The following is a 12,631-nucleotide window of genomic DNA, read 5'->3' as shown; positions in this document are numbered from 1 at the left end:
CCTTCTGGCCTGGGAATCTGAGTCTAGTTTGACTTTATCTGGCTTTAACTTCCAGCCACTGGTTCTGGTTACACCTTTCTGCGCTAACCCTTTAGTACCTGGTATTTTCTTCCAATGGAGGTACTTGTACACTAATCACATCACTTCTCAATCTTCTTTTGATTGATAAGATAAACATTGGACTCCTTACGTCTCTCACTGAGGCATTTTCTCCAGCCATCAAATCATTTTTCTGGTTCTTTTCTGCACCCTCTCTAATTTTCAACCTTCTTTATAAAATATGGACACCAGAACTGGACACACTATTCCAGTATCAGTCTCACCAACATCACACACACAGGTAAAAAAACCTTCCTACTCCCCGTTTAAACATCCAAGGATCACCTTAGCCCTTTCTTGCCACAGTACTGCACAGGAGCTCATGGTGAATTGCTCAATCCTATGACTCCCATGGAGGTCTTTTCAGAACCACGGCTATTCAGGATACAGTCCCCCATTCTATAGGCATGGTCTGCCTTCTTTGTTCTTATCTGCATGGCCTTGCTTTGGCTGTACTAAAACACATTTTCACTGGGCTTGATTTACCAAGCAATCCATGCTACTCTGTATGAATGCCCTGTCCACGTTATTTATCACTCCAATCTTTTGAGTCATTTGCTACTAGCAATGCCAAACTAGCATTAATCAAGTGTTTTTCCAAAGACAATCTTGGTAAATCAATACTGCACTACAAAAATATACTAGTTGAACAGCAGTGTAAGGAAGACATGCCCATATCAGTGTCAAGCTTACACACAGGGAACCAATCTAGACCAAACAATGCAGTTCATTCTTGCAATACGCTATTTTGTACTGTTTTATTTTGTTAATACTCAGATTCTTCAAATACTTAGCCTGCAACAAGGTTAAAGAATTTTTCCCTTGACAACTAGGTACCACTGTTCTTCTAGAGGAGTTTCAGATACATACACTAATATCCTAACATGTGCAGTCCCCAAAGCTGCTGCACTGTAAGTTTTGGTTCTTTCAATTGGTTTGATAACCTTTGGAGTTACTCAGCCTAAGTAAACGGACTAGAGCAGATTGAGCAAAGAGAAGTGATCTGTACCAGTTCATCAGGGTAGTTGTTCTTAATGGCAAGTGAGAAGAAAAGTGGAATCTGTTCCAACACACATCTTCAGTTTTACTACAGCGGAAGAACTGTATTAATTCACAGGATGCATTATGTGATCTAGAAGCTTTTACTGTAACTGCATGTCAACACTAGTGTGAAGAAATAAGTCACTGTTTTGGTAGAAGAATTTCCTCTTTTCTCTATGAGACTTGACATTTTAGATTTAAAAATCCTTAACTAGCACAAGTTTGTGAAATTTTTCTGTGGAGGGTAGAGACAACTTCGGAGAGGTTTTTAATTTAACAGCTGTTTCAATTAAACTCTATACAACTAGATGGGAAATTGCATCACAATATTTGTTCTTGTTTCTCAGAACAAGGGAGGAAGAAAGGGCTACGGCTCTTTAGTTGTTGCAGAAAGAAGCCTAGTTGAACTCGGATCATTTGATACATGAGACAGCAAGGAAACTGATGGTCCTCAGAACAATTACTCCTGTTCAATCTCCTGGATCTACAAGTTCCCTTTCCTCCAAATTGCAAAAGCATAACTATCTATAACATGCACATCATCTTAGTCATTTAAGCAATGTGCACACTCCATTTTCAAAGCTAGTGAAGAGAGACAAGTATATGAATCAGCTGTAAAGCAGATGCATAGCCAAGCTCTAAAGGCAGTTACTTGTCCTAATGGTGCTGTGCAAGCAGCTGTGTATGTAGTCAGAGGGGGCAGTGGGTAGAGAGTATGTGTTTAAATTATCTTTTGAATATGTTATTGATAGCCAATATGTTGAAAGCCACAGCTGTATATTAGAAGTTAAAGGTCAGACTGGATCACAGTGGTCCCTTCTGGCCTTGGAATCTATGAATCAGCTAAGACTGCAGTCTTTCCTGGCTTCCCATGCACTTACAGCTGCAATTCATAGATGAAAGCCAACACTGATGTCAGACACAGTTTAGGAACTGGCTATTTTTCAACAGCCTTTCCTCCTTTGCACCACCGCAACAGGAAAGGCACTGACAGCTTAGATGCCACATAAGCAGTCTTGAATGGAAGTAGCACATTTTCAGTGGAGAGTCCCCAGCCCTAAAGATTGCTTCCTCTACTGGACCCATACGTGCCGGAGACAGGGGAAGCCAGCAAAAGGGCCTTGCCCCCAAGCCCCCATACTTTTTAAGACGGCACCACACACCCCACTTTTGAGAATCTGAATGTGGCAAGGACGCGACAGGTGGGAACAGCGCTGACTGGAGTTGGCTGGTGTAATGGTAGAGCCCCTTCCCTATTGGTATGGCAAAGGAGCGGCTGGGCTGAATTTGAGTGAGTGGCATTCCTATCTAGCACACAGGCTTGCAACACCAGTCAAATTTGGCCTGTCATGATTGGTTGGTCCCCCTATTTTTGCAGGCTTCCTTGTCCACCTAAATCTGCTGACTTTCAGAGCACAGCACAAGGCATATCTTTCCAGTCAAACATTTGTCTGACTATGGATCGCTATTTGGGAAGGAAATGTTACGACAGGGATAGATCTGTGCTATGTACTGTGGGTACCTTAGCGATTTTGGTTTATGTGGGTAACCAAAATCTATGTCCAATACATACAAATTAAGTATTAAATTTTAGTAATCCATACCACTTTCTCCTGAAGATGGGGATGGTGGTGGAGTGGCAGAAGTAACACTATGTTTGTCCCAGATGCTCTCTAAAATACCTGCCAAGAAAGAGGAAGAGACTGCTGTGAGCCCAGCTAGGTTCATAGACACTTCATACAGGGCTACTATCCTTATCCCAAACTTCCTTAATTTAGGATAGCCACCTCAAGGTACATGCAATTGACCTGGGAAACCTAAGTGCATCTGAGCTAGACACTTTCAGATGTATAGGTTAGATCTTTATTCCTTTTTACTGCAGCGACAGCACAAGAAATTAAGTATCCTCACAGGCGGCTGTGGAGATTAGAACTTGTACAGCACTTCATAATAAAACTTGTAGTGCTCTTAATTTATAAAGAGTTAAAGACAACACTAAGTTCTCATGCATGGGAGCATATCTGCTTGGTCCAAGTCCATCTTTATAAACAATGACGACCAAGCACAGCTATTACAGCTACTGTGCTGCATAATCTAGTTTGAGTCATCAGATTTCATCATAAGCTATTCAAAAAGCTATTTACACAGCAGAATTAAGAACTCAGCCACCAGGAAGCAGTCACTACATAACTAGTGGGGTTCTTGTTTCACTGAATGATCAGCTTCACAGCTGCAAGTCTGCCAGCATTTTACATATTCACACACTGTTGCAGAAAGGGGCAGGGGACAGATATTTGTTCTAACCCCACAAGTGCAGTTATACTTACCTGTGAGAAGCCCAAGTACCGTTTGTACCTGATCCAGGAGCAGTTTGCGTAACTCTTCTTTCCGTGCCACGCTAAGATCCTCCCTGGGGCACGCCAACTCTTCCGATGTAGTCTTCAGCATGATCAGCCCAAGAGGAGTGGTCACAGGGGACTGAATCAACTGGAAGAACAAACAAGATATGAACAATGTCACTAGCATTTTGTTCATTGATTAAGTGTTACAGAAACCCACAAGATCAGTCTTTATGGACACTCCCAAGTTTCTGGGGCCATGCTCATCACTAAATCATTTTTTGCAATATACTTTGGGGGAATATAACTATGGATTGTTGTTTTCCTGAAACACCAGTTTATGATCATCACGATGTACCAATCCTAGTAGCATGGGAATCCTTGGGATCTCAATAGAGCTTTCATGCCGTCACACATGTTCCCTGCTCCAACATGTTCACAAGTTTCCTCTCCCTTTGTGGAAGTCGCTCGTCATTAGGACTGCATCACAGACCACTCTAAATGACAGGCTGCTCCTGAAGTAGTTCTCTCATACTAGGAACGTATGCCACCAGCCAAGCAGCTACACCAGTGGAAATTTAGATCATAAGTTAACTGCAGCCAAAATTACATCAAAAGAAACAGTAATTAAGGATTTTCTAGTCTCTCCTGGCATACTCATTTCAATACTATTGTAAATCACATTTACTTTAAGTGAGAAGTTTCCTTTCCCCAACGGGTGCAGAAGAGAACAAAGTGGGTCCAGAGAGAGTACATTACACTACTGTACATTTCATGTTTTCAAGGTATCTAAAGCCTGGTTTAGATACCTTGACATATTAAATTTAAATAAATTCAAGAACTGAGGAGGTGAGAGACTGGGGAATGTGTTGAACCTCAAACTGTTTTCAAAACTTAAAGGTACCTTTACTTCTAGCCTAGAATATCAGACACCAGATATTCACTTCTCTCTTGAAGTATAGCTAAAGAAAAGCACAATAATAGGGTAATCTTTGGGAGTCATAAGTCAATCTGCTTTATGTAGTTTTTGCTCCATTCATATTAGCTTGCCAGACCTGATCATAAACTAGTTTAGCCTGATATGTATTAAAACAATTTAACACTTTAAGCATGTGAAAAAGAGCCAGTGCAGATGGAACCTAACGGCAACTGTAGAAGAGTTTGATTTTTGGAAACTAAGCACCCTCGTGGTAGTGATTATGGCCTGTCAAACAGGGCAACAGTCAGGCTGGCACGTTTTTTATGTTCTAGTTTGTGTTGGTGGTAAAGATTAATTGCAGCCAACTTCCAAGTGGATCATGATGCATCACAAGATATCAAAGCAACTCCATTTTACTCACGTGAGTTAGACTGACATCTCATACACTTGTATCATGACATCACTGATCGGATGAAACTACTATATGGTGGATACACACTGGTTAAAAAAACTGTACTCAGAGTAGCTATCAATGGAACGCTGTCAAACTGGGAGGGCGTACCTAATGGGGCTCCACAGTTGTTTGTCCTTGGTCCAGTATTCGTCAATATTTTCATTAATGACTTTAATGACTTTAATAATGGAGTGGAGAGTATGCTTAAAGTTCACAGATGACAGCAAGCTGGTAAGGGTTGCAAGCATTTTGGAGGACAAGATTAGAATTCAAAACAGCCTTGACAAATTAGAGCATTGGTCTGACATGAACAGGATGAAATTCAATAAAGACAAGTGCAGTACTCTGCATTTAGGAAGGAAAAATAAAATGCACAACTACAAAACGGGGAACAGGCTAGGTAACAGTACAGCTGAAAAGGATCTGAGAGTTATAGTGGATCCCAAATTGAATGAGTCAACAATGTGATGCAGTTGCAAAAAAAAAAAAAGGCTAACATTCTAGGATGTGTTAACAGGAGTGTCGTATTTAAGACACGTGAGGCAGCTGTTTTGCTATACTCAGCGCTAGTGAGGCCTGAGTTCTGGACAAACCATTTTTAAAAAGACGTGGACAAACTGGGGAGAGTCCAGAGAGCAACAACAAAAGTGATAAAAGGTTTAGAAAACCTGACCTAGGAGAAAGGTTAAAAAACCAGGTATGTTTAGTATTGAGACAAGATGACTGAAAGGGGACCTGATAATGGTCTTCAAATATGTTACAGGCTGTTATAAAGAGGACTGTGATCAATTGTTCTCATGTCCACTGAAGACAGAACAAGTAGTAATAGACAATCTAGAGCAAGGGAGATTTTGCTTAGATATAAAAAAACAAAAACAATAAACCCCACCTTTCTAACTACACAGGTAGTTAAGCTCTGGAACAGGCCACCAATGGAGGTTGCAAAATCCCCACCACTGGAGATTTTTACCAACAGATTAGGCAAAACCACCAGTCCTGCCCTCAGTGCAGGGGAATGGACTAGATGGCCTCTCAAGCCCTACATTTTTATAATTAGCTCATGTAAAAGTTAACTTATTATAGTGTATCAATTCTTTTTTCACAGTTGTGTGTTCTTAGTATAGTCTGAATAGACCCTCTTCATATAACCTACAAAAAGATCAAAAGTGACAAGCTTCTTCTATTGATGAAGCTATACCAATTAACAAGAATTCAGATTTAAGCACCAACAACTTCTGTGCATTTGTGTAGCTCTAGATAAAGAAGATTTTTGTGTAAGTTATATACTACTTCTTCATACTTCAGACATGATCTTACATTATTAGTTATCTGAAGCAAGTGTGTGGCACAGAGAAGCAGAAACTAGAGGAGAAAATTTAAATGGGACCTGGACAGCTTTAGTCAACTTCAAAGATAGTTTAAAATTTCTTCCTAGAATAGTTTCAGATGTCAGTGAAGTTTATTGAAAACCAGTGGCATGCAACTGCTGAGACCCAATATCCTAACAGTACGTGAATTAATACTTTCACAAATATATCAAGCTTTCTATGAAGAACTGTACTATCCTTAAGCAAAATCATCTGCAAGGGTCTTAGTACCATTTAATACAATGTATTGCTTTTCTCCACTACGTAAAAAACTTTCCCTGAAAAAGAAGTAGGTTAGAGACTTCTGCAGATTCCAAATATGATTTTAAGGCTTGAATGGCAGACAACATTGGGTCAAATAATATATCAAAAGAGGAGGAAACAGTGGATAGAACAATTTATCAGTAGTTCAAAAAGCAACTAAAAGCTGTGGCCTAACACGATTGTGATGAGAACCCCTTTTAGGTACTTTATCACTTTTGGGTACTTCAAAGTCTAGCATAATTTTTTTCTACACATACACTTCTCTTTGAATATTTCTTTTAAGGATTTGTACTATAAACTAGAGAGAATGGGGGAGCACTCCCCATGTCCCAGCAAAAGAGAATACGTGAGAAACAAAATAAAATATGCAAAATAGGCTCTCTCGTCACTTAGATATCCCACAATATATTGCAAAAATCAGTACCTGTTCAGAGAGCATTGTAATTGAAACCTAGGTAAAGCCTGTTCATAAGTCACAAAAATCAAAGCTCTAATTGTGCACAGCTGTCTAACGCTGTTTATTCAAGACATGGCAAGTCAGTTTCTGGAAAGGATATAAGTTTTATTTTCACCACCAAAGAGGCTATTGTGCAAACAGATGACTTCCATCAGTAACTGAAACCGTGTATGAAGAGTTGGTATTTCTCAATGTGACAAGTAATGTAAAATACATTTGTGGTAACACGTGAACTCTTGACTTTTAGGGGTGAGGTGCGAATTGATTTAAAGAACTGGAGTGGGACTTGTCTACATGAAGAGCAGTTTGACTAAAAATGTGATTTTAAATTAATTTAGTCACATCAGTGGACAGGACGACTGTGTGGACACTTCAGTTTAAATTAGGCTCATTTTGGTTTATCTTAAATCAATTAATAAATTTTAAAATAATCCAAATAAACTACTCTTCAATCAAAATAAGGGATTGTCTACACTTACAGTGCTGCTTCTTCTGTTGCCACAGGTACTTCACCTTCCCAAGAGGTGGAAGCTATGTCGACAGGAGAAGCCTTCCCATCAACATCACAGTGTCTACGCTAGGAACTTATGCCAGTACAACTATGTCACTCGGGGTGTGGATTTTCCACACCTTTGAGCAACGTAGTTATACAAACATAAGTTCCTAGTGTAGACTAAGGCTGTGTCTACACTGCTACTTTCAGCGCTGAAACTTTAGTTGTTCAGGGGTGTGCGAAATCACCCCCGGGGGACAAAAGTTTTAGTGCTGAAAAGCACCAGTACAGACAGCGCTTTATCGCCAGGAGCCAGCTCCCGGCAAGAAAGCTACCACCCCTCATTCGGGGTGGTTATTTATCATCACCGGGAGAGCTCTCCCCCAGCGATAAAGCATGACTACACTGCCCACGTCACAGCACTGCTGCGGCTGCACTGTAACATGGGCAGCGTAGACATACCCTACGTTTAAGAGTGACCACACAGAGGCTTTGCACTGGCTTAATTAAGCCTGTGCAAGTTTGTGTGTACACAACACTTCAGAAATCTCATATATGATCTAGTGTAACTAATCCCATTACAGTATTGTTACTTATTGACAAAGTATTTTATCAAGCCTCAATTATAATCACTGAAAGAGTACGTTTATACTTAGGTTTGTATTTTTCCTAAATATGACAAGGGTTAATTTAAAAACAAAAATGACCCCCTAAGTTATTTAATACATTTAGACTTAACACATGCCAGGGAAACTGACTATAAAGTTGCTTGAAAATTGTTGAATTGTGACTAAAGAAGTGTTGGTATAATCTAAACTATAACATTATTACAATTATCCCGCCTTCCCACATGGGCTGACAAAGTCTTAAAACACCAGCCACGTTCAAAGCAGCAACTCTGTCTATTACAGCAGGTGCTTAGATTCTACAGTAATAAGTGTATCTACTAGCAACCTTCTCTATTAGTTTTGGAGGGCCAACTATAATTCAGTGATAAAGAAGATGGAGATCCTTGTAGAAACTGAATGATTTAAGCTTTTCTTTAGCTATTAGGTGAACAATCTGTAACAGCTGAATTCAGACCTCTCATATTTGTGAAGCATCCAGATTTACGTATTTGTTTGCTACTTGCAAATACACAAAACTGCTCACAAATTTCACCCTGTGCATTGCTGGCTCCAACTATTCTGTATTTCAGCTGTGATCATCATTTAATTCACATAGTTCCTGTTCACCGACTGGATGAACAAGACTTTATGAAACGACTGCTTCCTCAAAATCAGCTTAGATTTAGTTTTTAACTAGTATGAGCTACAGTCCTAAAATTTACTTTGTGAACCAGTTCGGTTTGTGAAAACCCCCACAAAATGCAAGCAAGTTTCAAACACGGTCAAATGAAAATATTTAGAAATCTCTAGAGCACTGATAAAAATTCTCACTATCCTCTCAGTTCTATTAGCCTTACCCAAAGTAAATCTTGAAAAAACTACATTTAAACAGTTAATTTACAATGGTTACTCAACATTTTCAGAATACCTACAAGATTAATCTAGATTAAAGTGCACCAAAGATGATTAAAGGTTCTGAAACAAACCCAGAAGATAATTCTTAAAGCTCCTTCACTAACTGAAGCGTATTGAGTACAGGCACCGCTATTAGCCAGGATGGGCAGGGATGCAAAACCATGCTTTGAAGTATCCCTAGCCTCTGTTTGCAAGAAGCTGGGAATGGGCAACAGGGGATGGATCACTTGATTACCTGTTCTGTTCATTCACTCTGAAACACATGACATTGGCCACTGTCAGAAGACAGGACACCGGGCTAGATGGATCATTGGTCTGACCCAGTATGGCCGTTACTATGTTCTTATATAGGCCTGAATTTCACATTTACACTAAGGCTCCTTGACATCATTCTATCAATGGAAAGGGGCCTAAAAGTGGATGTAAAAGGACCTTAGTGTTGCTCAGAATCAGCCACGCTACGCTACCAAATCCCTCTCCTTATTTTCCCAACACAATCAATATGGCAACAGGAGTTGTTGCCAAAAGTCAAGAGGGATGCACTGAATTACATTGTATTCTAGTTTTTTGTAGTTTTATGTGGAACATGAGGACCCAATGTGACACAGTGGCCGAGAGCGCTAATGTGATCCTGGGATGCATAAACAATGGAATCTCGAGTAGGTGTAGAGAGTTTATTTTACCTCTATTTAGCACTTATGTGACTGCTTCTGGAATTATGTCCAGTTCTGCTGTCCACAATTCAAGAAGGATGTTGATAAATTGGAGAGGGTTAAAAGAAGAGCCATGGGAATGATCAAAGGATTAGAAAACCTGCCTGATCGTGATAGAGTAGACTCAGGAGCTTATTTAACAAAGAGAAGGTTAAGGGGTAACTTAATCACCGTCTATAACAGACATGGCAAACTACGGTCCGCTGGCCACATCCAGCCCGCAGGACTGTCCTGCCTGGCCTGAGCTCCCAGCTGGGGAGGCTAGCCCCTGTCCCATCCCCTGTTGTCCCCCGCAGCCTCAGCACGCCATGCCACCAGCACTCTGGCCTGGGCAGCGTGGGTGGCATGGCTGGCTCCGGCTGGGCAGCAGGGCTGCAAGCTCCTGCTGCTCTGAGCAGCATAGTAAGGGGGTGGGGGTGAATAAGGGGCAGGGGGTTCCGGGGGGCAGTCAGGGGAGAGGGAGTGGTTGGATAGGGCATGGGAGTCCCGGGGGGAGGGAGGGGCTGGCAGGGGTGTGGATAGGGATTGGGGCAGTCAGGGGACAGAGAACAGGGGGGATTGGATAGGAGGTGGGGTCCCGGGGGGCAGTTAGGGGGAAAAGGGGAGGTTGGGGAGCAGGGGGAGATTGGATGAGGCTGAGGTTCTGGAGGGGCGGTGTCAAGGGACAGTGAGAAGTGGGGCTTGGATAGGGGGTGGGGTCCCAGGGGGTGGTTGGGGCAGAGGTCCCAGGAGGGGGCGGTCAGGGGACAAGGAGCACGGCAGTTTGGATGGGTCGGGGGTCCTGAGGGGGGCAGTCAGGAGGCGGGAAGTGGGAGGGGGCGGATGGGGGGCGGGGGCCAGGCTATTTGGGGAGGCACAGCCTTCCCTACCCGGCCCTCCATACATTTTGCAACCCTGATGTGGCCCTCGGGCCAAAAAGCCTGCCCACCCCTGGTCTATAAGTACCTACATGGGAAACAAATATTTAAAAATAGGCTCTTTAATCTAGAAGAGAAAGGTCTAACATGATCCAATGGCTGGAAGTTGAAGCTAGACAAATTCAGACTGGAAATAAGGCATACATTTTTCACGGTGAGCATAGTTAACCATTGGAAATAATTTACCAAAGGTTGTGGTGGATTCTCCATCACTGAATTTTTAAATCAGGATTGGATGTTTTTATAAAAGGAATTACTTTGGGAAAGTTCTATGGCATGCATTATACAGGATGTCAGACTAGATAGTCATGATGGTCCCTTCTGGTCTTGGAATCTAGGAATTTATGCAGGAGACTAATGGCTGACTATTTGTCAAAGTAAGGGAGGTGGAAATGAAAAGCAATTTTACTTCCTCTTCAGCTTTCTCCAAAAGAAAAATGATGAATAAATTCATAAGATACTTAAAGGTTTTACTCGACCACTCCGTCTTCCCAATAAACGTAGCCTTTAATTTAGACAAAAGTGTTCCATGAAGTGGCACCAAAGATTTCCTGATTTCATCACAGTTTCCCAAAGACATCCTTACCTGTAAGATGTTTGTGAAGAAGTCATGGTAGAACATAGGCCAGTCTTGTCGGCCAATGTCCACAATGACTTTGCAGAGCTTGTTCCTGATAAAATAAGGTAGAGTTTTGTGGTGAGCTAGTAGGAGTTTGGGAAGGCAGCTGCGTATCTCCATTTTATCTTGAGATGGGACCCCAAGCCACATCTTATTGATCAGGTTCTGAAAGAGAGGCACATCCTGATTTAGCAGATCTTAAAAAGCACAAAGAGAACTGGTTTTAGTGCAACATTACAATCAGTGGTTAGACACGATGTCTGGAGAGCCAGATGGAGGAGCAGATATCTGTTATCAGGCAAGTAGCTTTGGGAAAAATTTAGTGTTTCAATACATTTCATTTGCAGAGTTTTACAACAAGTTTGTTATCCTCAACTAGTGCATGGGTGAAAAACTACCCTTAATCAGTAAAGTGACGCAGTTGCAAGTATTGCTACTTTAATTTACTGCCAAAACCAGATAACTATTGGTAAGTGTTGCAACAGACGTGATAGAATGATCAAAGTAATTAGAATCTAGAGCACAAGAACTTAATCTGGACCTTGAAAGTGATTCTGTGTGGCCCTGGGCACATCTACAGATAAAGAAACTGAGGTAGGAGTTAGCGGGATATATCCCTTACAAAATTGGAGGATGTATTGCTTAACATTTGTAAAGTGCTTTGAATGTAAGCAGCATTATGTGTTAAATAGAACATAGGGAACTCTAAAGGTAGACAAGTTGATTTTAAGAGAAGCTCAAAGACCAAATGTCAAATTTATGGAGTTCTTCCCTTTTCATATACTGCTTCACATCACAGTACACTAACAATTTTCTATCCTGAAAAATATAGGCAATTTCCATTATTCTAGTATCATTTTTCTACAAGCATGGCTTGAATGAATCAGTGTTTTTAAGAATCTGTAAAACAGTCACTGGTTGGCGAGTCTCAGTATAAACAATTCAGGCTGGAGCAGGCCTGATTTTTGCATATAAAGTCTCAGTGCCCTCTGAACCCTAGGACAGCTAGGTTTCCTCTTTTAAGAAGGGTAACATCATAGTAAATAGAGAATCATCATAGCTCCTTCAAGGCAGAATGAGAACCAAGTTCTGCTTTGGATGAAGTGTGGGCCTTCTGAAGCTTTTAAATCTAGAAAGTCCAAGTCAATAGGCCTTTAATGGAAGAGTGCTAACTTTAGTAAAAAGAAAAGGAGTACTTGTGGCACCTCAGAGACGAACAAATTTATCTGAGCATAAGCTTTCGTGCGCTACAGTTCACCTCATCGGATGCATTCAGTGGAAAATACAGGAGTTTTAACTCACTTAATGGCAAAAATCCATAAGAAGGCAGAGTTGTGAAGTATTTTTCCTGCAATGCTGAAACCCCATTTAGAAGCTCTAGAACATTAGTGGCTATTAGTAGCTGAGCCTGTTAAGTAGATGTTTG

At 41.2% G+C, this 12,631-nt stretch overlaps 1 protein-coding gene across 3 annotated transcripts in view; it reads right to left on the bottom strand.

Annotated features, from left to right (window-relative positions):
* The window catches only part of XPO6 (exportin 6), a 113,372-nt gene that overhangs the window by 62,253 nt on the left and 38,488 nt on the right, over positions 1-12,631 (bottom strand). For all 3 annotated transcript variants that reach the window (XM_084641315.1, XM_084641313.1, XM_084641314.1), the window contains exons 4-6: positions 11,173-11,370; positions 3,468-3,627; positions 2,745-2,822 (exon numbers count right to left, since the gene is read on the bottom strand). In XM_084641315.1, coding sequence (XP_084497441.1) covers positions 2,745-2,822; positions 3,468-3,627; positions 11,173-11,370 — 436 coding nt within the window. The remainder of the gene's footprint in view (positions 1-2,744; positions 2,823-3,467; positions 3,628-11,172; positions 11,371-12,631) is intronic.

The sequence above is a fragment of the Lepidochelys olivacea genome, assembly GCF_965140295.1.
Source record: "Lepidochelys olivacea isolate rLepOli2 genome assembly, chromosome: 10".
Classification (NCBI taxonomy): domain Eukaryota; kingdom Metazoa; phylum Chordata; order Testudines; family Cheloniidae; genus Lepidochelys; species Lepidochelys olivacea.
This window is presented reverse-complemented; position numbering and strand designations above follow the sequence as displayed.